General features: G+C 38.6%; 2 protein-coding genes across 3 annotated transcripts in view; both read right to left on the bottom strand.

Annotated features, from left to right (window-relative positions):
• Positions 1-559: 559 nt before the first annotated feature.
• On the bottom strand, positions 560-24,603 carry LOC148330586 (uncharacterized). Of its 2 annotated transcripts, XR_015845055.1 has the most exons (9): positions 24,229-24,603; positions 19,427-19,569; positions 17,779-18,376; positions 14,949-15,528; positions 13,258-13,325; positions 11,335-11,431; positions 11,131-11,249; positions 4,725-6,999; positions 560-4,552 (listed from the first exon to the last, which is right to left on the bottom strand). XR_015845055.1 is itself a non-coding variant. In XM_088304553.1 (8 exons), the coding sequence occupies exons 1-8, from the start codon at positions 24,424-24,426 to the stop codon at positions 6,487-6,489; spliced, it is 2,316 nt and encodes a 771-aa protein (XP_088160679.1). In that variant the 5' UTR covers positions 24,427-24,603; the 3' UTR covers positions 560-6,486. The 2 variants fall into 2 exon arrangements, 1 of the variants encoding a protein (XP_088160679.1); XM_088304553.1 differs by having other exon boundaries at positions 560-6,999.
• A 2,012-nt stretch (positions 24,604-26,615) lies between these two features.
• Positions 26,616-26,889, bottom strand: part of tmem97 (transmembrane protein 97) — a 7,472-nt gene continuing 7,198 nt past the window's right edge. Inside the window, exon 3 of the mRNA XM_088305391.1 lies at positions 26,616-26,889. This exon is cut by the window's right edge and continues 162 nt beyond it. Coding sequence (XP_088161517.1) covers positions 26,777-26,889 — 113 coding nt within the window. The 3' untranslated portion in view covers positions 26,616-26,776.

Genomic DNA, 26,889 nt, shown 5'->3' on the forward strand with positions numbered 1-26,889 from the left:
TTTACGATGTTCTAATTTTAATTGTGCTCAGAGACATAATTTTAAAACATAAGGAAAGTTATTTTTTTGCATTCGTTTTTAGCCCTGTGAGGAAATATATATCAAAATGCTGTAATGGCTGCTCTTACTTAATCATTTGCTACCGACGTCGAATATTTTTGAGTCATACATCACTCATTCTTGAGTAAGCTCGAGTTGCCCCTAATTTAAATTAACATAAAGGACCAAGCAGCCACAGCAATATTACCATTTGGACATTTCAAATACAACCAGTGCCATATCTGTAGCAAATATTCTACCTTTACAAAATCACTTGCGTTATTATTGACCCTGTTGGAGTTTTTAATTCCGGAAAATTTATTGTGGTTGTAGTTTACGGGGTGGTATGGAACTATCCTATATGGTTCCTAATACCAGTGACTTTATCATGTATCTAATTGAGGTAGACCAGAAGTGCTAAACTCAATGCAGTCCACGGGCGACAATCATCCCGAATTGTTCTGAAGTGGGCTGGTGCACTATATTTGTTTTGGTGCAATCAATTACAAGGCCACTCAGAAAATATTCACGTTCTTTATTATCTTGTTGCAAATCATATGAGCAGACAGAATTTATCAACAAAAACAATTCAAACGAATCACTTGTTTTTATTTATAGGTGAAAGATACAAATGAACGGGGATTCATTTATGTTCATTTTATCAAACAACGTAAGATATAGAACTCATTTGCAATTTACACACATGCATACACTTTTTGCTAAAATGCACCGTGAGATTCTATTTAAGATGAACATCCATTCATTCATTCATTATCTGAGCCGCTTCTCCTCACGATGGTCGTGGGGGTGGGGTGGGGGCTGGAGCCAATCCCAGCTATCTTCGGGCAGTAGGCGGGGGTCACCCTGAACTGGTTGCCAGCCAATCGCAGGGCACACAGAGACAAACAACCATCCACACTCACAAACACCAAGGGGGGGTTTAGGGGGTTCAATCAACCAACCATGTATGTTTTTGGAATGTGGGAGAAAACCTGGAGGAAACCCACGCAGGCATGGGGAGAACATGCAAACTCCACACAGGATGGCCAGAGCTGGAATTGAACCCATGACCTCGGCACTGTGAGGCCATCGTGCTAACCAGTCGTCCACCATACCACCCCTGGGGAGGATGTCTACATGAATTTTAATTGAAACTGCTGTTGCGTCATGCATGGTGTGGAGCACAAATATGGTTTTCTGTCAGACCCAACATTGGATGACTTCAACAAAGATGGTTGGTTATACAGGCTAAAACCACATTTTTCTTGGCCAATAGATCATTCTTCAAGTTTCTGTTCTCCAGCCCCTTTTACTATTTCAGTGCCTAAAATGTAACATATTGTTGCACACAGATACAAGTGGTTTTCTTTTCACTGCTAAAACTATTGCACCTAAACAAACAATGAATCCACCATGGAAACTACAGCAAAACACAAACACAATAATTAGCATGAAGAAAATAAATATGACTTCAACGAAACGTATACAATTTTAATGAAGGAAACAAAATAAACAAACATCGTTGACTGTGTGCAATGTACAAAAAAAAAAGTAGTGATGGGCAAATGGAGCTTTTTATGAACCACTAAACTATTTGAAGCAATTGGTTCAAAATGGTTTGAAGCTTCAAAGCTTCATTGAGGACATCTGCTGGGGAAAAACTAGAACTGCAGTCAAATACTATAGAGGCTTTTGGGCAGTAAAACATTAGTAAAACACACGGAAACAATAATTGGATACCTGGTTCATTATACTAAAAAATGTTTTTGTGTCTTGTGGCACTTTTTGAGTCACTAATTGTCAGAGGTTTGTTAGAAACTATACTATTGCTGATTTTGTTCTCAGCCTGAACCAGCATACTGTAGAATATTGTCGACATCAAGCAAAGCAGAAAGCCTTACCTTCTTGCTCAAGGGACACAACAGAAGCAGCATTCACACCTTTTTCATTGGGATTGACAGACATTAGCTTCTATGTCAAGCAACTAAGTTTAGTTGCAACCATTGATGAACTCTTTAAGACCCATTATGTATGTGGTACGTCATACAGATCTTCCCGATCATTTTCACTTCTTTGCAACTAACCATTTACCACATTGACTTCGGAAAAGCAAAGGAAATTCCTCAAGTTGTAGAGTTGCAGGTAAGAGAGCTGCATGAAATCACACAATGAAGCGTTTTCTTTGCGAAAGTGACCATTGTAGACCAAAGAGCCTTTACATTTTCATGCATAGGAACTGACCAGGACAGAGCGAGATTTCAGTGTCTTTCATGTTGATACCTTGCATTATCATGTCGCGTGAAAGACACAGCCGCCGTCTTTGCTGTGCCACATTCATTTTTCGCACAAAACACAAATTATGTTCATATAACATTGTTTGTTTTTGACCCATGATAAGTTGGATCGTTGCAATTCATTTAGGCTGCCTAATAATAATAATTATTATGATCAGAGATGGGCTCTACCCTATTTTGCAAGGCCGTCCTCAGTTTTTGTTTTTCACAAGAAAAAAAGATTTTTGTCGCGTGAAAAAAAGAAAAACTTCAAACCGTCAATTTGACTTCTCTATTTAATCTTACGAACACAGCGCTGCAAGGTTTCCATAGCAACCTGCATTGAGAAATGCTGCTGATCACCATTACATAAGAATAAATAAAAATTCTTATAGAGTAGAGAAGGCATTACATCTGCTTGAAAATATTGATGAGTCGGAGGAAGAATTGCCAGTTGAGACAGTCCCAGTAAAACTCTCACTTCAAAATAAAACACTAGGATAGAATATGACATCAATGTGAAGAATATGATCATGATTTCTTGATTATGTTAGGTCAGCAGAGAAGGCCTTGAAGGCCATGACCGCCCATCACTGCCCAGCTGACTCTCGGCAAGTGACTGACTGGACACCAGCTGACTTCAGGGCGCATACAGTTTAGACAACTATTTGTACGCACATTCACAACAATTTAGAGCAACTAGAGAACAAACCAATCATGCGTGCAATTTGCTTTATGCAAACTCCACGCAGGAAGGGCGTAGGTCAGACTTAAATCCCATACCTTTATAAATGAGATGGACACGTTTGACCCAAGACCACCGGGCTGCCTGTTGGGGTACATTACAGGGAATACTCAATTTACAAACGAGTTCCGTTCCTACGCTGGAAATGTAAACTGAATTTCCATGTAAATCGGAATTAACCCTTTAACATTACCTACATCTCTAAATGAATAACCAAATGCATTTCCTACCTGCTATTAACAAAATAAATTGATTAAAATAAAAAATAAGAATGTACATACCAACACTGCAGAGAAGTCGGGTCATCACGTGAAAAATGTTTTTTGTGTAAGCGTTCACATGACATTACAAATGCGACCTTGCAAATGCGTTCCCAGTGACCCACAAGTGCAGAAGAGAGTACGTTACTCACGACGTTGTGTTGACGTAGGTAAATGTGGTCCAGCATCTTGGGGAATTTCTGTAGAGCAGCCATTCGATAGGAGGTAGAAATATAGAATTTGGTGGTTAATGATGAGGCGAGGCTTTTTGATCTCATTTCATGGAGATGTCACATCATTGCCGTGCATAGAAGAAATTGTGGCTGAATTATTACCATCACCATAAATGTCCACTGACTTTATGCTTCCTGTTTAAAGTGGGATTAAATTGAAGTAAAATATAAAGCCAAAATTGTTACTCCAAACAACTTTGCAGATTCAGTCTCCTACCTACTAGGACTCTTTCCGCCCATGCACATTTTAGGCTCCGGATGACGTCAATGACGGATACATGTGAGCTGGCCATTTGAATGCACTTGCTTTCCAAAAATAAAAATAAAAATCATACATAACCCATCAAGGACCACATATGAAAGTGGACCAAGTCAGATTTGAAAAAATTGTAACTGAGCAATTCAGACGGTCTTAAAAAAGAAAAAACAGCAACAACTAGCTCTAGGTCCCGTACGGGCAAAAAAAATCCTATGTGGGTTACATTTTTTCTCAGTGTGAACCTAAAATGTAAAGACACGGCCATTGTGAAGTCAAAATGTCGCCGGTCGAGTGCATCGTAACCTGAGAAGTTCCTATATTATCAAAATGTTCCTAGAAATGCCTTACATTACTAATACAATTTTGTTAAAAAATATACTCGTTGTGTAGAAAAGAAATAAGACAAATCTTGAGAAATCAAACACGTTTATTAAATGCACATAAACCACAACATAAAAACACCAACAGAGAATATAAAACAAATGCACAATAATAAAAAAAATAAAGAGATAACTTACTATGAAACTGATCAATTGCTTCATCTTGACGATTGGTGACCTGTTTCTGATTTGGTAGAAATGTATTTTCCCACGTCATGGCGGATGTAGAACGCTGCCCCTTGTTGGTGAGTGATCTGTCACTGGACAGGAACAAGTTGGACAGTTGCAACATAGTTGCTACGTTAGTCCCCTAAGTCTTGACGGCTCCACTTCTACATCCCACCTCTCCTCATCCTCTCTCATCTAGAAACAATCGAGAGTACCCATCGTCAAAAAAAACCAATTCCTCATACGTCACGTTAGGTCCATAACTGTTCCCTCAAAATATTGCATCAACTGTATTTAGAATTAGCAGCACACAACAAAAAACATACAAAAAGAACCAATGAGGATTTTTTTTTAAGAATTTGCTTACCTTGGGCAGCTGACGATTAAATGATGAGACTGACTTCTTGATTCGTGCCCGGATAAATAGGGAAGCTTGGAGTCACAAAAGACATACCTCCTTTAAAAACAAGACAACAGCGCAAAAAAAACCCCAAAAAAACAACAACAAAAAACACCAAAACAAAAATAGTGACCCAAATACGGGAAAAGCTGGGAAGAAGATAAACAACATATACAAATAAAAATAAATTATCCTCGTATCCTCGATATGGAGTTACAATTATAAGAACAGCAACAGTTTCCACTGATTTCATCATGCATTTGACTGATGGAAATTAGTCGTGTGTATTATTGTGAGAAAAGTATCTTGAGTTGAGTTTAAAACCATATCAACAGTGTTGAAAAAGTCCATTTTCTATGCAAACTACTTCAAAGTTCAGCGCACAGATTTTAAAATGAACTGTTTTTTTTTTTTAAACTAAGTTAATCATTACAAAAGTGAACCAGTTCATATATCTTTCTTTACCCCACCAATGTTGGCCCCAGAATGAACTCATTCATGGAAAGGTTCACAAAGCAAAAATCTACTACTTTTAGTTCAAAATATTAACTAATTCATGAACTTCCATTCATTGAACAGTTTTGTTTTTAGCAGGTATTTTAGATTCTGTCTCAGTCCTTTGGACAAAAATGCTTATTAAATTTCGTCACATTTAAGTCATTCCTATTCGCGATACTCTAGTTTAGGTTGAGAACTCAAAAAGGTTTTAGCTTAGTTTTAGTCCACCGAAACTCCCCCCAAAAATTTCAGTCTCGTTTTTGTAAATTTATAGTCGACGAAAACGCAAAAAGGTTTTAGTCTGATTTAGTTAAAAATAGGCATACAAGGTTTCCAACCAATCGCATTAGAAACGATAATCCATGTATAATAAACATGGTAACAGTGGAAATGCTCATTAATCCAAAATAAGATGAGAACCAAAAATTTTTATTTGCCAACCGTTGTGGCTTTATTTCACCCAAAGCAACATTGACAAACAAAATAAAAACTTTTAAAAACATAGACTTGTCACAGTACCACAAGTACAAACGTCTTCTTTGCTGTCATCAGAACTAAGTCGTGTACCGAGTGTCACGTCAAAGGAAAGCGTGTCAGTGTGTGGGAGCCAAGGCGAATGACCGCAGACGCGTTCGTGTTTTGATAGGTTGCACCGGCATTGCAATTTTTTGAATGACAGATTTCATGTAAAATATGAAGGGATGTCATGAATTTTGAATGTCTGATGGACCACAAGCTAACAATTTTGTCCTGTCTCGACACCGAAAATTCATGTACGTCAGATCAAGTTTTGGTCATCAAAGAGCCACGTTTAGCTCGTCATCGTCATGGAAAAAAGGGGCGTTAACGAAATATTTTCATCGTTGACGAAAACAACACTGTCATTGAACTTGATCAGGTACAACACTGCATAGAAATATAGAATCGGCTCACATTATTATTACTACATATAACAACAAATTGAATGATAACTCCGTTTGAAAGAATTAGTCAAAATGGATTGTTCTGCTATTATTTATTTAACAGTATTTGTAAAAGAACAAAAAATGCTTGCACTACTGCAATGTTCCCAAACGTGACAACAATTTGTAATGACGGTCCACCACGTTTTAATCCAAATTATGGTTTAACAGGTCACATAAACCACCTTTACTTTAGACAAATCAAAACTCTTTTGTGATGTGACTTCTGTTAAGTTTTGAACTATTTAAAACGAGCAAGCACACATGTATCAATACGACATTTTCTTCTTTTTCTTCTTTTCCTTCTCCTTTTTCTTCTCCTTTTTCTTTTTCTTTTTGAGTGACTTTGCTTTCGATTCTTTTTCTTGCTCATCGCTACTGCCGAGACTTTCATTTTCTTCCTTAGTGTCTTTTTTGCGATTGTCATTCTTTCCATTGGATGACGCTTCCTCATTAACTTTAGCATAGCATTGGATGTCGTGATCCCTCTTTGGCTCCTCCTTAACATTTGTAGGGTCAACACAAACCGTTATGAGCATCTTCTCATCCCTCATCTTCTTGAACAAATGACTTTCCTTTCCAGGACGGTGACTACGATGACCATCCTCTTGTTTGATTCTGTGATCCTTCTCATGGCTCCTATCGCGATGATCTCCATGTTTCCTGGTCTCTTCTCTATCTGTATAACTGCCACTTTGTGTTTGATGGTGTTTGATGCTGCTACTGCTGCTACAGCTAGAGTGTCCTTTAGTTTCTTCTGTGTGTTTACTCACAAGTGTTTTCTGTCAAAAATAACAACATTGAATGTAATTACTTTTAAATATATTTCCAATAGAATATACATTGTATATATATTGTACACGGGACAAGACAGCAAATGGCAAAAGGGGCTTGGGAATTTGGTAACCACTGCATAAGATTTTATGGGGTTTCACCATTTCTTCCAGTGTTTAGTGTTCAATGGTGTTATTGTGCTGTTTTGTCAATGGTGAAAGGTCTTTCATACATTAGGTTCTCAAATGTCAGAGCCTAAATCAACAAATTAAATCTATTTGCATATGTAATTTAAGTTCACAAATGTATTTTCTTAAGGCAGTTGTTGCTCTCCACGCATGAATTTTAAACTTATTCAAATGTATTCATTATGTCAATGTAATAAATGCTCTCGCATAAAGAAGCAGTCATATATACGTGTGCATGTTTGCTAATATTAGGACGCAATAAGATGAGTGAACCTTCCTGCTTGGATTTATTTCCAGGATGTCAGAATAGCCTCCCAGAGCAGCTGTTTGGATGTGAACTGCTTACAAAACTCATCTTTGACTTAAGGATGCGTCAAAGGTTCTCAATAAATTTGATTGTCAAGGGTGAATGGGGGTCCACATACAAGTTTCTGTTCTTTTATGCTCACAGCAGCCCAAAGTGCAGAGGAATTTCTTGTGGTATAAGATGCGCATTGTCATGGTTAAAGATGACTGTTTCGCAAGTTCTCTTCTTAATTTTGTACCATTGAAGAAAGTAGTTTTCAGAGGTCAGTTTCACACCGTTGAAAACCTGAAAGCTCTCTCACCATGATTCCGGCTCAAAACATGACATCGTTACCGCCCTGATAACATCCATCCATCCATCATCTGTAACGCTTCTCCTCACTAGGGTCGCGGGGGGTGCTGGAGCCTATCCCAGCTAAATTCGGGCAGTAGGCGGAGTACACCCTGAACTGGTTGCCAGTCAATCGCAGGGCACACAGCGACGAACAACCATCCGCGCTCACGCTCGCACCTAAGGGCAATTTAGAGTGTCCAATTAACCTGCCATTCATGTTTGTGGAATGTGGGAGGAAACCGGAGTACCTGGAGGAAACCCACGCAGGCACGGGGAGAACATGCAAACTCCACACAGGAAGGCCGGAGCCGGAATCAAACCCACGACCTCTGCGCTGTGAGGCCATCGTGCTAACTAGTCAACCACCGTGCCGCCCCCCTGATAACATTGCTACACTATTCCACCCATCATGACTATCCAGAGTTGCATGGCATTGTTGAGTGAACAATCTCATACGGCAAGGAATACCTCTGAATTGTTGGCTGTTATGGGGATAAAAGAGGAGAAACTCATGTTATGGCCACAATCCTGCTCAGACCTGAACTCTGTTCAGAACCTTTGGAACATCCTCAAACAAAGACCAGAGGGTGGGAGGCAGTTTACAGCCAAACATCAGCTTTGGGGAGCTATTTTTGTATTGATGAAATAATTAATGCTCAACTTGGGCCCAGTTAGACAAGATCATTAACAACCACTTATAAGAGACATTTTTGACTCAAGGATGGTTGCTGTTGGCTCAAGGGTGACGTCTGCCTGCTGCAAGAATAAATGCCATGCTTGTGCATTAGAAAAGGTGCCTATGATGTCACTTGTGAAGAAATATAAACTGTGCTTTTCAGTAAACAAATGAAATCCCCACTCTTACAGCTGACATTATTATTAACCCCAACATTTGGCATTAAAAACAGGATTTGTAAGAAAAAGGACACCAGTGTTGGCTTCTCTAAGGTCCGTGCAAAGCACGGCTGTACGAGGTAAGATTTTTAGCCACTTTCAAAGCAGGGCCTAACAACCAGCCTGATATACTTTATTTATTACAAAAAAAGGGACCAACAGACACAGACTTCTGAGGGTGGGCGGTTGGGACAATCACAAAAAAAAAAAAAAATCTTTGCCCTTTGGGAAGCCTTTGTGTGTTTTACTCAAGGAGACTCGAGTCAGCTCTTGATGTTTTAAAGGAATGTTCATTACAGTGGCCCTAACCTGGGGGTTTAATTGAAAAGCTTCACATAAAAGCAGACTGTAGCCGTTTGTCTGCTTCAAGATAACAGTAGTTTGCCTGTTATTTGTAATAATAACTTGAAGTGCTTCATATCAATGAGCTAGGAATTTGAACGAATCAGATTGGGCATGCTGGAATTACAATAAAGTGCTTCACCTTGCCTAAAGAAATTGTCAGTAAGTATTGGCCGGCAACCTTCCTGATTTCTCTGTTGCTTGCACATTCATCCCTCCCAAAGTGAGTTTCATTTCATCAAACCAATTCTAATATCACACTGAACCAACACAAGGATATATAAAATGCAGTATCTAAATGATTTACTAAAGGCGGGAATCCATACAAACCTATCTGTCCCCTATGTGCAAAAGCCTGCCATTGTTAAATCACCAAGAAACTGTGCCTTACTCTAGTTTTGTGAAAGCTGATTTCAGTTTCACAGGCAACACCCAACCACCACCTTTGTTGAATCAAGAAATCACTTCAATAGAATATGTTCGACAAAGTGAAATAGGCTACAAAATCTCAACAGCAAATGAATCATCCCAAAATCCAAAGAAATTCCAGAAAAAAGTGATTGAAATCAATCAGTCTGGAAAAGGGTACAAAGCCATTTCCAAGGCTGTGGGCCTCCAGCGAACCACTGTCATTATTCAGAAATGGAGGGAACTGGGAACACTTGGCCAAGCTTCCCAGGAGTGGTCAACCAACAGGGATGACTTCAAGAGTGGAACAATGAGTCATCTAGGAGGTCGCAAAACAACATAGAAAACCATCCAAAGAATTGCAGGTCTTGCTGGCTTCAGTTAAGGTCAGTGTTCACAACTCCACGACAAGAAAGACACTGTTCTAAAATGGCATCAATGGGAACCCAGGTAAAAACCACTGCTATGACAACAAAACACAAAGCTTCATCTCACTTTTGCGTAAAAGCATCGTGATGATCCTCAAGAGTTTTGGAGAAAAATTCTGTGGACTGTTGAGTCTAAAATGGAACTTTTTGGAGGGTGTGCAGCCCGTACATCTGGCATAAAAATGGCACAACATCTGATAAAAAGAACATGATGCCAACAGTGCCGCATGGTGGTGACAGTGTGATGGTTTGGAGCTGCTTTGTTTCCTAAGAACCAGGACAACTTGCTGTGATTGTGCAGTTTTACCATAAGATCCAGAAGCAGTTTGGCCATCAGTTTGTGCCCACAAAATTAAATGCTCTTGGACCATGCAGCAGGACAACGATCTGAAACAGTCCACCCCAGAAGGGCTCAAAAAGTACAAAATATAGACATATTAAAGTCCGGATTTAAGTCTCACTGAGATGATGTGGTGTGATATTTAACGGGCAGTTCATGCTAGAAAACCCTCCAATATGGCAGAGTTGAAACTATTCTGAAAAGATGAGTGGTCCAAAATCCCTCCACAGCGCCGTGAAAGACTCATCACCAATTATTGCAAACATTTGATTTCCGTTATTGCTGCTAAAGGTGGCAGAACTCGCTATTATATTGAGGGGGCAATTACTTTTTCACATAGGGCCAGATGGGTTGTATTTTGAGAGATAAATATGCAAAAAACACAGAAATCAGCAAGGGGCAAATATAAATTAGAGGTCCTATGTTCAAATGTTAAGATGGTTTTGATTGAAATCGCTTTTGATTTCAGCAAATACAAACCAATCTTGCAACTTATCACAGTCCCGTGAGAAACATTTTTTTTAAGATGTTCACATCAATAGGATGTCTGTAACGCGGAAGCCCCATTCACGTAAAAATAAATTTAAAAAAAAAGGAAAAAATTGACTGTTTTTCACAGGACAGCAGCAAAATTCAACAAATGACTAGTTCCACTTAGTAAAAATTGTAAAATGTTTTGAAACACTAATATGCATATCAGTTTGGAACAGTGCATTTTAACAAAAACATTTTTATTTTTGGAAGAAAAAATTTTATCATTGGGAGGTTTATTTAAAAACATTAAGATTATTCTCTAATAGTTGATTACTTGAAAATACCAGCAGTCTCATTTGGAATTACTATAAAACATCATTTACATCATAATTTGGAATAATTTGTATTGAAAAGGAAATACTCACATGATCAATCTTATGATGAGCGTGGGTGGCTGCATGGCTTTCAGCTTTAGCTAAATCTCCAATGAATTCCTCACATATCTGGCAGTAAAACCCGATCACCGGTATAAGAAAATATAATCCTGCAAAAAGAAACAAAAAACAGCGACTCTCTGCCTGAATGAGCAATTTATATAGTAAAGAGCACACAATGGAAGACTACTTTACCTTCTTCTCTGAGCAAATCCCCCACTTGTTTCATCAACATTTCAGTTTGAGTTATTTTTATTCGCTTGGCTTTGTTCCTTTCACTTTCATCACCTGTCTAGAAAATACAAATGGCAAGTTAAACCAACAAATGATGAAAAAGGGAAGGAAAATTTTTATTGGGATTATTTTTATTTCAGTTTTCTTCCATGGAAGGTTTTATAGCTGTCAAACTTTCAGACTTCAGTAATTTGCCACAGTTAAACCCACTTATACATAATTCTTCTCTTTTAGCTGTAAACACTATCACTACAAATTGAAATGAAGATTTGCTTTAACCGCAGACTTTCAACTTTAATATTAGGAGATTTAATTCAAATGAGGTTCACTGGGAATTACCAGTTTGTTTATACAGTGCATCTGGAAAATGTTCATAGCGCTTATTTTTTCCAGATTTTATGTTACAGCCTCAGTCCAAAAATGAATAAAATGACTAACTAAAAATTCTACACACAGCTGCCCATAATGTGCAAAATATTTAGGGGGAATTTTCGTTTCTTTTGTAAAATTATTTTTAAAAAAACTAAACAAAAAACCCCCACATGTATATAGGTATTGACAGCCTTCGCTCAATACTTTGTTGATGCACCTTTGGCAGTAATTACAGCCTCAAGTCTTTTTGATTATGATGCCACAAGCTTGGCACAGGTTAGCCCAGTCCTCTTGCGGAATGCAGATGCCCGTCGTGGCCCCCCAAATTCCCAATGGTCATCTTGCCCGAGTGGTGTTGTTCTGCAAGGCCTCTGAAAAGTCTCATCACGATATGTGTCATATCAGTTGATAGACAGATATATTGAATTGTATTTTTTTTACCAAGGTAGATTAAGAAGTGGTTGAAGATAAACTACAATAAAACATAACCATCCAGCGTAAAAATGCACTGTTTGTATTTGATTTATTTCAAATTGTGTGAAAAGTCAAGGCATCGTGGCCAATGCCTTGCACAGATTTATTGCATTGTTCCCATAAACATTACATGTAAAATGCAAATTGCTTTGTTTTTAATAAAATTAAATAACCTTATCAAAATTTTTCATCATATACAGTATATTTAAGGACACATCCTGGTTATGGTATAGACGCATGTGCAAAAATGAGACCAGCGATCGGCTACTTCTTTTTGTCAATTCAGATTTTTGGGGGTGAAATCTGATATTATTTTTGCGTGCGTAATCATTCACAATACATATAAATTGCTATCTCAGTCTTTCTCTTGCGTCAACCAAATGCATCCCTAAAGTGACCCTCATGCACAGAAGTATAGTAAAGTGTGTTTACGGGAATAAATATGGCCTAGCGTGTAGGGACTAATTTTTTTTTATCATGTCATGTCTACAGCGGAGCGATGCAGGGGGAGGTAGACATATTTTGGGGAATGAGGCAAGGTTTTTTCTATCTCCTTATTTCATGGAGACGTCTATTAAAGATGACGTCATGTCCTTGTCGCACATCTGTATGGCTGAATTACTACCATCAACAAATGTCCACTTCATGCTTCGAATGTGATCAAATTAAATACAATGCCAATACTGTTACTCAAAACAACTTTGCTGATGCACGAATTGCCAGTAGACTAGTAGCAGAACAAATATTGGGCTTTGGATGACACATAGGTCAGATACATGCAAGCTGGCTGTTTGGACAGGAATCGCATTTCAAAAGCAATGTGAGACACATACGGACAGTAAAGCTGAGGCCATTTTGACTTTGGGACAGAAGCAGGACAAAGTTTTCTCTCTACAATATCCGTTTCACATTCAATGCTCCGGACATAACGAGGGAACATTCAGTGATATATCTGTACAAAATACACACAATCCCTAACGGTTGGCAGCTCTGATGTTCTGTCAGGGTGTTTCAGAAATCGGCTAACAAATTCATTACCTTGTGTTTATCATAGGATGACAGAGATGTCCCAACTGTATCACCCTTTTCCCGCTTCTCCTTGGTTGCTTTAAAAAAAAAAAAAAAAAAATCAAGTGCAAAATGTTAAGAGTCCACATAAAACAAGTTTTGATCAATAAAAACACATCATAAGTATATCAAACAGCAGTTAATTGATTGTTGGGAAAAAAACATCCAAAAGACAACAAAAAATCTTGCATCAAATTTTATCTGAATAAATAAGTATATAGCGTAAGATACAGAGCAAATTCTATAAAGAATGTAGATTTGATATAAAAAGTCAACACACCCCTGTTCAGATCCAATGTTTTTGTGGTATAAAAAAAAAGAACAGGATAATCCATTGGAAAACTACTTTGTATTTTCACTATCTGTCCCAGGCACAAATCAAATTTAAAAGCAAAGCAAATAATATCTTTAAGAGAAGTATATTTGGTTAAAGTTAAGCATGGTACTGTCGGCATGGGGAAAGCTGAAGATGATGAGGAACTTTGTCTTTCAGCATGACAATGACCACATGCAAACATCTAATTCAAGAAAAGAATTGCTTCATCATAAGATTAAATGAGGAAAAGATCCAAGGTGGCTCATTTTCACGAACAAAATCAGTTTATAATTTTCTTTTAATCATGAAACTGAAATTATATATTAATTTTGGAGAAATTAGGAAATAAATGACGACTTAAAAGACTACTACTTTTAATGAGAAATATGCTCACCCCTCCAATGCCCGCCTACCGGCCGCTGTCAACCGCCTTCTGCTTCCTGAGCGTTGGCACAACTTTAGCATAGCTAAATGTCGGGACTGTAACTAGGCGGTGTTCGTGTGCACATTCTTGCTCTTGTCTGTTTCAGGTTGTGTATGTGGAAACTCAATCGCCGCAGTATTTTTGATTTTTTTTTTTTTAATGCAGGTGATCACATGAGATCATGTTTGATGGCAATAAATCCAAACTATTGAGCAGAATGATGTTATACTTTCACAGGTTGAAGTGGACAAGAGTAGTAATGTGCATTTGCATTTTGATGGTGATCGGTCGCCCTTTTGGACAACAGTGCAAACCTATTGTACAAGTGCCAATATTAACGTCAATGAAGCGTCCCTTTGAGGTTTTGGAATTGCCCACTTAAGTCCATACCTACACTTTAAGAGTGCTCAAGAAAAAAAACACCCAGAGGAGAAGCTGCTGGTGACCTTCTACCGAGCCACCATTGATAGCATCCGACAGTAGGTACTGCATCGCAGTGTGGTCTGCTGGGGGCTACAGGAGAACACTGCAGAGAGGGATCAACACCACCCAGATCAAATGGCTGCTCTCTTCCTTGGTACTACTCAGTGTTCTTGTCCCTCCAATACTTGCCATCTGACATTTTCGTGGTCATATTTTATTAACTTTTACGATGCACTGAAGAGCAATTTTGTTGTACACCTGATGTACAATGACAATAAAGGCATTTTATTATATTTTATTCTGTTCATCAAATGTAGGAAAACATTTACATTTGATATTGGTCTCATTTCTGTCACCACAAAAACTTGAACAGGGTTGTGTAGACTTTATATCCACTAATGGCTTCCCGATTTCATGTATGTACATATATGATGCTGGTCGTAATAAAAACACTCAATCAATTTAATAATCTTAACATTTGATGGAATATCCTCTTACCTTTAATGAGTGACTGCAGGGACTCCAAAGCGTGCCGCATATTAGGTTCTTGCGATGATACCAATCCCAAGGGAGTTGTTGTTGAACAAGGAGGTGGCTCAGTAGGTAACTGTTTGCCAACCTCGCTCCATTTTGTTTTGCCCAAATTGTTCAAGATCTTTCTGATCTTCTCACACTCAGTGTTGTCCATATTAGCCAAGACTTGGCTTGATGATGAGAGGCAATCCAAAATACGGAAATTTGGCGTCTCATTTTTATGCCATTGAGTGCCTTGAGCACGCGTCTTCAATTCATCCCACTTTGATTTAACACACTCTACTACGGTCGTCGGTGTTGTAGATGTTTCACAGTATAGATTTTCTCTTGTGTCTTTTTCATCGCCATATAAGAACCACTCTTCATCTTCAAGCTGATCAGCTTTTGAAGCCGTCTGACTCTGGGGCTGAAGCCAAGAGAAGTCACTGCCAACTCTGTCATGAGGCAGGAGCATGCTGTCATTTTCCAGAGACATCGAGTTCTCGAGCGTTTCATGTTGTAGTTCTTTCGAGACATGCTGCAGTTTTTTGTTTTTGTCTGAGGCCTGAGGAAAGGAAAGTATTGTTTCTTAACAAACAGTGCACATTAATGGTAAGTTTAATATATTTAAAATCAGAGAAATCTCTTTTGATCATCAGGAGATGCAGATATAAATACAATAGAGAGTAGATGCATTCAAATACACCTATGTGCTATTCTGACTTAATCAGTTTACTTTTGTTCTGTTACCACACTCGTAATTGAAATACCTTAAATCCCAACTCAAATTCTCCCAATGAAAATTTGAAAGTAACGGAAGTTCATTATACAATATCAATGTCAATACTATATTCCAGCCACCTAACAGACACACCCAAAATCCTGTAACGTGTTTGGGGTTTTTCAGACAAGAAAAATAAAACGCTACAGTATTGCACTTTCTAAAAACACGCAGTGTTGTGGACACAATGACTTTGACCCTTTTATACGCACAGTACTAAGGAACTAATTAAATTATGTAGAATGTTAAAAATTACAGTCTCTGTATCATGATTTCATGTGTCAATTCAATGGACATTGTACTGCTACTTGGCCACCAGAGTGCACTATAAGCATAAGTCACGGTCATTTTTACTGCGAAAACATAATATATGTCTGTATCTTTTTTGTTATTGTCCTCATAGGTGCATGTCCACTGTGAGAGAAAATAAGTATTAGAACATGTGTCACTCAGCATGATTTGGGGTCCTCAAAGACCTGGTACTGTGTCTATAAAAAACAATAAAAATCCACCTCCAGTCCACTTATTCAACTAAATTAGTAGAACCTGTTTGAGGTAGTCAGGTGCATAAAAACACATGCACACCACGATTAGTCAGACTCTAACTAACGTACTTCTGGACTATAAAGCCGCAACTTTTATTGTGACGCGGTTAATTTATGACTTTTTTACTGATGAGCTTCAAGCCCCCAATAGATTTACACACATCTGGTCAATGAAATTGTCAAGAGTCTGCCCCCATAGTGAATACTTTATTTCAGTGGGGGGCTAAGATGCTGAAATCTTTTTCCAAAACTGGACGCATGCGTAGAGTGAATATAGAGTAAATTAGCTGAGCAACTACTGCTGAGGTTTGCCAGTGGATCCACTATGGCCAATGTGTTGCTTGGACGTGACAAATTTAATCCAATTAATATTTTTGGTTGCACTTGTGTAGTGCATTTTAAAATGAACCCAAAAGTATACACTTTGCAGAGTTGCACTAATAATATGAAACTATCTACAAATACAAAAAGAAATACTTGTAAAGAAATTTAACTCTTCTTGGGCACCAAGCATTTTTGTAAATGTAGAAGGTAGTGAAATCAGAGGAGTAAATCAGGAAAATGAGCTGCCCACAAGAAAAGTATAATAAACGCTTGTATTGGTTTTTAATTTTGTTTCAATTTAAATTTCATCCAAAATGTTTTGTTTTTCTTCACTAATATGCATAATTTATTAGAGGTAAATTGGTCTCCACAATCAATACAACAGGGGGGAAAAATTTAAATATTAGCAGGAACATTTTTTTTTGTTTTCATTATAACATAGTACAGTGCAACAAACTTAAATTATGTGTTTTATTGTCATCTCATGCAAATGAGGGCTTGTGGCAAATATGTTATGCTCTTTTAACTTTAGTGATGGCATTTCCCTAGTTCATGAACGCATCACTCTGTTCACAAGAGAGTGTGAGATCTTTCTACTTCAAAGTCAAACACAACATAAACACACTGATTTAGTTCTTAATAAACGTGTTTTAGCTGACTAATGCCTCTTTAATCCATAGTATCCGCTACAATGTGTTAACGTGCCAAAAAGGACATTGTGTTAGAGTTACAAAGTTACATCAAACACACACGGTAACCTGTGTGCGATAACTAAAGCTAGCTTCCATACACGACTGTGCTGGTGTCAGAAATGAAATCAGTCATCAGCCCAACCATGCTTCCTTTCATTATGATAGAGCATTTCCGTCATGCTCCCATGAAATGGAGGTTTTGCACCGTAAGTATTTGTGGGTGAAGTGTGCCGTAACTTTAGGATTCTGTTGCTAACACCTTCTGTTTCCATCACGGATGACCCGAATCACCACAACTGCGCATGTGCGCCGCAGGCAGGCATATAGAGCCCACGGGAAAATTACAAGACGGGGCAGTTTCAAGAGAAAAGCAACACGCCAAATAAATATATAAATAAATTAACTGTCGATGATTTTGATCGCACACACGCACACACAAAGTTCAAGTACATATATGAATGATCATGATCTACCTGAATAGTTAGGATTGCTTCTTTGAGAGAGGGCAGCTGATTTTCCATTTCTTTGTTGTTCATGACCATCTTAAGTCCCTCTAACAAACTGCTGCCTCTGAGAGCAGTACTCCAATTTGCACCAGAGTTGTCAGCGATGTGGCTGGGGCTCATCTGACGCTTTTTGCTTTTCGTACAGCTGTTGTCCAGACTGCTACTTCGTGACGATGACCGCCTTGGCCTGCTTTTACTCCGTCCACGATTTTCTCTGATTTGGCTTCGACTGCGGGCCCTGCTTTTGCTTCTTGCTCGGCTTTTTCCACGAACGTGACTTTTACTCCTTCCTCGACTTCTGCTTCTGCTTCGCGCTCGGCTATGCCCACGGCTTCGCGCACGGCTTTTAGCTCGTGATCTTCCACGGCTGCGGCCAGGACTTCTGCTCGGACTTTTGCTCCTGGTCATACGCTTCTGGAAAACATGGTCTGACTTGACAGCCTCCTTCAGGATGTTGGCTGACTTTAAGGCATCAGCCAGGTTGTATGCCATGTTCCCTCTGAGATAGTCTGGGAAAGGTTTATTTGCAGCTATACATCTCAGGAACTCTTCTCCAGCACTGTCACTGAAAGATTTAATTAACAGCTTGAATCAAGTAATGAATTTGTTCCATCTTCGACTTTGATTTAGATATATGTAGGCTGGGCAATTAATCGAAATTTAATTGAGAATCCAAAATTGGCTTATAACAATCATATAAACATTCTAATCGAAGAAAAACTATTATCGTGCTGAATGATGCATTATGAGCCAACATTGTAAAGGCTCCCTGAACGCACCATGTTGCTTGTGCAGCAAGCATATGACGTATGTGTGTCTGCCCTGACCAACCTTGTTTGACGCTATTTAATGACACATAAGTTGGAGTTTAGTGCAAAACTAAACGCACAACAAAAATGATTCAACTCATTGATATTTAAATACACGACATGATTTGTCTTAGAACGATCGCCAGTGCGAATGTAAAAGTCATTGGGAAATTTTGTTGTTAATTGACATTGGGGTCAACTTTTGGGAATGATGTTCCTTCAAATAACCAATAATTACACACAAACGCTACAGGACAACAAAAAAAGCAACACTTAGATTCTGACTAATGGGTGAAAGAAGAGTTATCTTAGCATGTAACAAAGAGTGTTCTCCATGCATGCACGGCATCGTGCGCAGATTGAAAAGTCAGTTTTTATTTTTATTCATATTTTTTTAATGCTGTTATTTTAGGATATTATTTCACTGTATTTATTTTCTTGCTGTTCTTTCAATTTATATTTAAAGTTGAGTTTTGAAGGACACGAGGAATTTTTACAGTCATTGCAAAACATATTTCCGCATGAGATTGCACAAAATGATACCCAAGCGACCAGTTTAGCCAAGTATGTACCATGACACGGGAAAAAAAATATATAACGAAATATGATCAAATAAATATGCTAAAGACATAAGGTAGCTTGTTATTCATAGTTTGAATGTGCGCAAAGATACAATGCAGCCAACAAAAGTGCTTTAGGAGCAGAATGAAAATCCAAGAGGCTTGAATCGCACAAAATATGTATATCGATATTTAGGATATTTTGTACTTGACGGAAAAAAAAAAATTACAAGTACAACTACATACCTGTTGTCTGGTGTATGTTTGACAGCTGTTGGATTCCATTGGGAGCCTGGAAGATGAGATGGTGGTGCCGAAGAGGCAAGCTGCTGGCTGCCTCCCAGAGCAATCACTGTACTACGGTCTATGGAGAACGAGCTACAGTGGGGCTGAGAGTATTCAGGATATATGTTAATGGTAGTTTGCATGAAAAAAATTGTGACATTCATGACATGTTTATACTATCTAAACTACCAAGCAAAACATTTCTTTATTTATCTGGACAGTGATACATTGACATAGGAGTCCTCATACATATGTTAATCAAAATAGGAGCTGTCGCATGATCATTTTTTTTTGCTTTGTGTTGCTGTTTTTTTTTTTTTTCTTTTTTTAGTTTGGAAGCCCAGCAGCCACCCCTCCATGTTAGAAAAAGTGTGCGTATTACGGGAGAGCTGCAACAAATGAATGCTCGTCCATTCATTTCAAAGGACAAAGTTGCTATATGTAAACTTCAATTTTGGCCTTGGTCATGGTTACTAATTAAACTCGTAAGTCAAAGCACCACTTCATATTTTCTAATGGACAAGAAAAGTATACAGTGATATCAAAAGACTAAGCACCCCTGTTCAAATGCAGGCTTTTATGATAAAAAAAAAAACATGACAAGAACTAATTCCGTATCTTTCTCCACCATTGACGTGACCTAGAACCCAACTCTTGAAAAAAATAATTGGTTAAGAGGAATGTTATTGTTCTTTTTTAATTTTTTTTTCTTTTTTAAAGAAAACTTCTGAAATGCATGATACTGTCAACATCAGGCTTCACTGTAGGTATTCCATTGTTTTGGCGATAAGCTGCATTTGCGCCAAACAAATCGTTTTGGAATTAGGGACAACAAGTTCAGCCTTGGTTTTATCAGACAGTAAAACATTTTCCACATGTTTGGGAGACTTTAAGTGTGTTTTTGTAAATTGTAGCGGGGCTTGGTTGTCTTTTGTCATATAAGGCTTCTGTCTGGCCATCCTACCCCATATCCCAAACACATGAAAAAGATGGGAGATTGCTGTCACATGTTCTACAAGTACTTGCCAAAAACCTCTAAACGTACACTGACTTCCATTGAATATGATTGGGTAATTAATTTTAATTCTGAACGCCGTCCCATCCCAAGCTAAAGGAGTTATCTGATGTGATTTTTCATGGAACTATTTGGAAATTATTTAACTTGCTCTCGTTTTTTTGCATGACAAAAAAATGGCATTTGAACAGGAGTGTAACAATTTATATCCACTGAATAACTGAACACAGGTTATTAAATTAATTGTAAAATACCCTGCATACAAAATGATGACTCAATTATTTAGGAGCAGTTCAATCATTCAAGCTGGCACAACATAAACAGTCCACTCAACAAGTATTGCAACGTCAATTCCTTTGTTTTTGTTACATACTAAATAAATGTAGCTTTCAGGTAAAAAAAAATGATTATGAGACTATTTCATCGTATTTATACCCAGATGTGTTGAACAACTCAGGAGTGAGCACTTTTTTTTTAAGCCACCCACTTTTCAAGTGAGCAAAAGCATTGGAAGTAGGAACACACATTATTAAATAAACTTAAAGTGACTAACATTCAATACTTGGTGGCATAACCCTTATTTGCAATACCTACATCTTAAGTATGACCCACTGACTTCAACAGACTGTCGTATTCTTTGTTCGAAATGCTTTTTCAGCACCCCCTTCAGCAGGGTTCACCAACTCTGGTCCTTGAGAGCTCCTATCCAGCATGTTTTACTTTAGTTTTAGTCTCCCTCCTCCAACACACCTGAATTAAATGATCAAGATTGTCATTAGGCTTCTTCGTAGCTTGCTGATCATTTGAATAAGTTGCAATGGAGCAGGGAAAAATCTAAAACATGCAGGGTAAGGGCCCTTGAGGACCACATTTAGTGATCCCGGCACATACGTCTCCTCCAAGGAAGTGAAATGCTGGCTCCACTGGGTTTAGGTCCAATCATTGACTTGGCCAAGCAAATATCTCCCACGTTTTCCCTTAATGAAGTTCTAGGTTGTTTTGGCATGGTCCTTGGGGTCATCCTCTTGTTGCACCATTAAGCTTGTCATGGTGCATTTTTCTGTAAATTTAAGTACAAAATGGTTTTGTAGACTCAGACTGCATTCTCATTCTGCAGCTACCATCATGAGTTACATCGTCAATAAAGACAATTGAGCCCGCCCTAGATCCACTCATGCAATACAATACAATACAACTTTATTTATATTGCGCATTTAACAACAAAGGCCGAGTCATGAGTCATGACATTACCTTCAAGATAAGTTTGTGTGTTTTGGATCGCAGATATATATATTTGATTGGCTTAACGTTATTGTCCCTTTGTGCGTCTATAAACGTTTTTCTGTTTGTTATATTTTATTTTTATTTTTTCAAAAATCACCTCTCGGAGTTGTGTATTTGCATCTTCATCATTAGATGTCGCCATGGTAGTTGTTTTGCAATAGCACCGTACCATTTAATCTGTTTTTCACCCTGCCTCTGAGTTACGATTGGACAGGAAACAGCCAATCATAATCAGCCCTAGTATCCGACTCCTGATTGGTTAACAATAGCGGCACAATTGTCACGCCTGCATCGCAAGCATGACAAGCATGAATCAGCGTTTTGTACACAAAGAGGAGAGAGAAACCGTAAGCGTAAAATCTATTTCGTGCGTACACTGGAGGGTCTTTTTACACGCGAAACACATTTTTGTACGCACAAAACATGTTTTCGTACACGGTATTACATTACGCTTATGTGATTGTGGCATAAATCTAACGCTATTATATACAGGTAGATAATATCACCAAGGCCCATTGCGGGACACTGTGTCGTGATGGGAACACCCCGGTTCTAACTGGATCTTTCTCATTGGTCGACTAAACTCTGACAGGAACGCACAGTGCGCGTTCTTGGAGTTATTCGAAGCAGCATCATTAGTATTGTATTCAGTTATACAGGAACGCCCCGCCTGCAGCCGGACCCTTCTTCATCTCATCAGTCCAGAAAAATTGCTTAACAGCAAATGCGGTTTTCACTGGTGAAACTCAAAAACCAAAACAAGCACATAGGTCAATCAAATGTTTCAGTAATTAATTCAGTAGTTCCAATAGTTTTGCTCACTTGAAAAGTGGGTGAAAAACAAGTGCGCTGTCCTGACTTGTTTAACAACAGAAGTTAAAAATACCATGAAATAAAAGCTGAAATTCTGCACATCTCATCTTCATCGTGGCAACAGAAACCCAAATGTCTTCAGTATGCAATAAAAACAAAAGGAAGCAACCTTGCCATTCCAATATTATGGAGGAGACTGTACTTTCTCCTAATATGATACCTTGAGACATGTTGTGCCTCCTTATTTAGTTCTATATAATACACACAAATGATAACTTACCGCATTGTATGGCTTCACACACAGAAAAAAAAACTCCTTGCAGACCGATGGCAAATAGGGCAAGGAAGAATCCTTTACACTTAGTGTAGATGAAGAAATTCATTTTCATTTGTCACCATTGGCCAACTTGCATTTTTTGCCAAGTGTAACATTAACCAATTTGTAGAACTGCTTGATTTCTGAATCAAAAAGGGATTATGTTTAGTCATGTTCGGCATTGGTGGATGACTGAACTATACTGAGGGACATTTAGTTGTTGATTGAGTAATTGAGCAAAATACAAATTGCTAGAATTGACTGTTAAATAAAACGTGTTTATCATTGTCATCGCGAGCCACGAGCCGTACATCCTTAAATATTACAATGGCCACTCTGCTTCGGCTAGTAAAGCTCGCCAGCGGTTTAACCCACCGATAAAATTACTAAATCTAGTACCTTTTCACTATATTTCGAACTTCTGTTAATGAGGTAGTACTCCGGTAGTACTCCTGTAGTACGCTATCTAGCAAGACCTGATTTTGGCAATGGAAAAGGCTCAGTGACAAATCGACTTGGGGTGGCATGACTCAGTGGGCGAGTGTTCTCTTCCCAAAGGTTGTGGGTTTGATCCTCAACCCTCGTGACCAAGGCGAAGTGTCCTTGAGCAATCCCCCAGTTGCTCCTGCTGCTGCATCATCATTTAGGTAAACGAGGAAAATGTCAAAGCGCTTTGAGTACCTGCGGTTAAAAAAGGTGCTATACAAGTGAAAGCCCACTTAGCATTTATTTGTTCCAAGCCATGTTGGTACCCTAAAGTGGAAAAACTAATTGCATTCAGAACTTCTTGTGTGCATGACTGATGCAGAGACCGAATGCCATTCGAGTCGAATGGTTTCTTATGACAACGTAGTAAAAATGGAAGCAATCACTTCTCATATTTTAACATCCTTCAAAATGGAAGGCAACATCTGAATTACAGAATTATCATAAGCATTTATTGCACCTCATAGACTTTGCATTATCATCCCTCATGTCTTAATTTTTCAAGCTATTGACTAAAAAATGTTTTTCTCACAATATGCTACACTTTTGTTGTCCTGAGAAATCTGAGATACTTCCTACTTTGTGGTTACTTTTAACTCCTTTAGTGATGACAACCATTTACCAAACCCGACCAACTTGTAAAGCTGGTTGACACGAGCCAAATGTCCTGTAAACGGCAGTAACAACTAAATCGAGGTCTACAATAACTTAGTGTATATCTTGTCACCACTCTAGATTATTTTCACACGTATCAAACAGACATTCTCTTTTGTGCACGTTGATGCATCTACTTGGTCCTTTATCATTTTTTAACTCTCCGCCTTCCAAGCGAGCATGTCGTGTACGTACGTTCATATAGTTAGGTCCTGGAGGTCTTTGTTGAAACTGGTTTTCCAGCGGCGCCGAAGACGAAAATGGTCTGGACGATCCAGGAGGTAAATTGGCAGCAAAAGGCCCACGACGAGCTCCGACATTGAAATGACGGCCGCGAGAAGATGGAACACCAAAAGGTGGCGGACCGCACGGATGTTGACCGGGCCGGTACATTATTGGTGTTTTAATTTAGCAATAATGACAACTTTGTAGGCTAAACTAAAGTGGAGAAAATGAAGAGTTTGCAACTCAATCTATTACGTTGCTGCTAAGGCATTGAGCAGATAGATGCACCAGACCTAAACAGACTCTTCTTCTTTATATATAAAATGAGCGCAAACAACACCGCCCCCTGCTGTATAGGAGTGTTACTGTAGCATGTTTCAATTTGTTTCTGGGCCGTTCAGAGATAATGATCGACTCGTGTTCGAGTTCCGATTTTGTGCACAACGGGAAAATGATGGGGCGGGGGAGGCGGGCATCTGGCAGGTCTAATTTCATCTAGTGCAAGATGCATGAACCGGGAGGACACTTGAGAGTTTCATCTCTCTATTGTGACTTTGGCAGCATTCAATGAAAGTGGGAAGGTGGACATTTCCCGCCTTCCGATTCGTAAAAGTGCACTCGAACGCACCTTTGAACTGAGAGATCCGGAAAAAAAAAGAAGTATATGGGCTGATATTTGCGCCACTAGAAACTGAATCTGAATATCATCGATTTGAATGTGAATTGCTTAACTTGAATGTTTGAATTGAAAACTGAATATTTGAATTGAAAAATTAATTATTGAATTTAAAACTGAATTATTGAATTACAATTTATGTAATTCAGTTTTCAATTCAAATATTCAAGTTAAAAGCAATTCACATTCAAATCGATATTCAGTTTCTAGTGGCACAAATATCAGGCCACAGGGGTGCCTCTAGGATGAGCAATGGATTCCAGATACATAGATCTCCTCGTCGGCCAATCAGCCCCTTCGTTTTGAAGGTCGTATACCCACGTCATGAGTATTGCCAGCCGCCATCCACAAACATGTGTTACTTTAATTGTGCTTTTGCAGGACCGAAAGAGACCTCTGGAGGGCGCCAAGTGTCGGGCTGGTTGGTGATTAGTTCAACCCAAATTTCTCTGGCGTAGTTTATATTATATTATATATATATATATATACATATATATGGACATGGACATTGCAGCAGAGGCGGAGCAACGTGGCTGGCGTACACAGGTGCTCCCTGTGGAGGTCGGGTGTAGAGGATTTGTAGCCACATCAACAACAAGGCTCCTGAGAAGCATGGGGATCCGAGGCCAGGCCCAACGACAAGCTGTGAAATTGCTGTCGGAGGCTGCGGAGAGAGGCAGCAATTGGCTCTGGATGAAGAGGAAGGACCCCACTTGGGCTGTTAGATGTCAAATGTGAGGAAGAGTGGAGGAGGAACACCCTCAAAGAACCACAGGAGACTTCAAAGACCTAGTAAAGGACTCTTCTCCCTTCCAATTTTGACAACAGGCAGGAGGAGCAGAGGCAGAGGGGGGCACACCTGAGGCGCACAGGTGTCGCTGTTGAACCCATCCTGAGGTGTTGTGGGTTTATCAACGAAACACAGATGAAGGAGGGCACCCACCTGATGACCCCAGTGAAGCCTCTGGTCCTCATGCAGGTCAAAATTGAGTTGCTTCTTCTTCCCCACTCTAAACACCAGGAAAGTGCTGATTTTTTGGGATTATAACAACAAGTCCTATAGCTAAACGAATATATATATATATATATATATATATATATATCAGGGCTGCCAAAATGAAAGTCTTAACTCAGGTGATTAATGCCAAAATTTTTTTAACTCAGTTTGATTTACTTCATAAATAATTTGCATACTTAGCAAATATTGCGCCATATTAGCTGTACATCTTTAGCAAGTCTCAGAACAAAACACCGTGCTCAAGTTACCACTGGGCCTTGCAAACCATCACTGCTGGAGTGAGGCGCTTGTGGGCAGTTTTGATAAAAGTTTCGACGAAAAATGCCTGTAAAGATGTCTCCGTTTAGATTGTATTCAAGAATCAAAGAAAGCCGTAATAACAGTCTTTGAATGATTTCGATTCTGATTCTAAATATACTTAACATTTTGGTGATTAGGCATCAATTCCAAGATATTATTCAAGTAAATATCTGTTCCAAGCATCACAAAAAATTAGTAGTTGAAAAATGTGATGAATCACAATTAATCACGTTTTTTTTATTAATTAGTTTAAAAAAAATCACTTGACAGCACTGATATGTATATATTTAAGTATTGTTTTTAGCATATAATCATTAACTTAAACCATGTCTTGAAATCAAAGGAAGGATCTGTAGACATTAATTCAAGAATTAAGTGATCCAAATATTATCCAGATCCACATTTAATACTGAAATGACAAATTAATAAAGTTCTATAAGGAAAAAAAAGAAAACAAAAGCCTGACTAATAATTGTGCTCAGTATTCATGGCACCTGATGAAATCATAAAGGTTTAGCAACATTTCAATTTTTTTTCTTTGCTTTGTTTGGCAATGTATTTCCAAATTTATCAGGATTGTATGTGGGTGACAGTAGCATGGTGAAGAGTAGCAGGACAGGGACAAGCAAATACGGAG

The sequence above is a fragment of the Idiotropiscis lumnitzeri genome, chromosome 9, assembly GCF_059441095.1.
Source record: "Idiotropiscis lumnitzeri isolate Australia: NSW breed Sydney's pygmy pipehorse chromosome 9, RoL_Ilum_1.0, whole genome shotgun sequence".
Classification (NCBI taxonomy): domain Eukaryota; kingdom Metazoa; phylum Chordata; class Actinopteri; order Syngnathiformes; family Syngnathidae; genus Idiotropiscis; species Idiotropiscis lumnitzeri.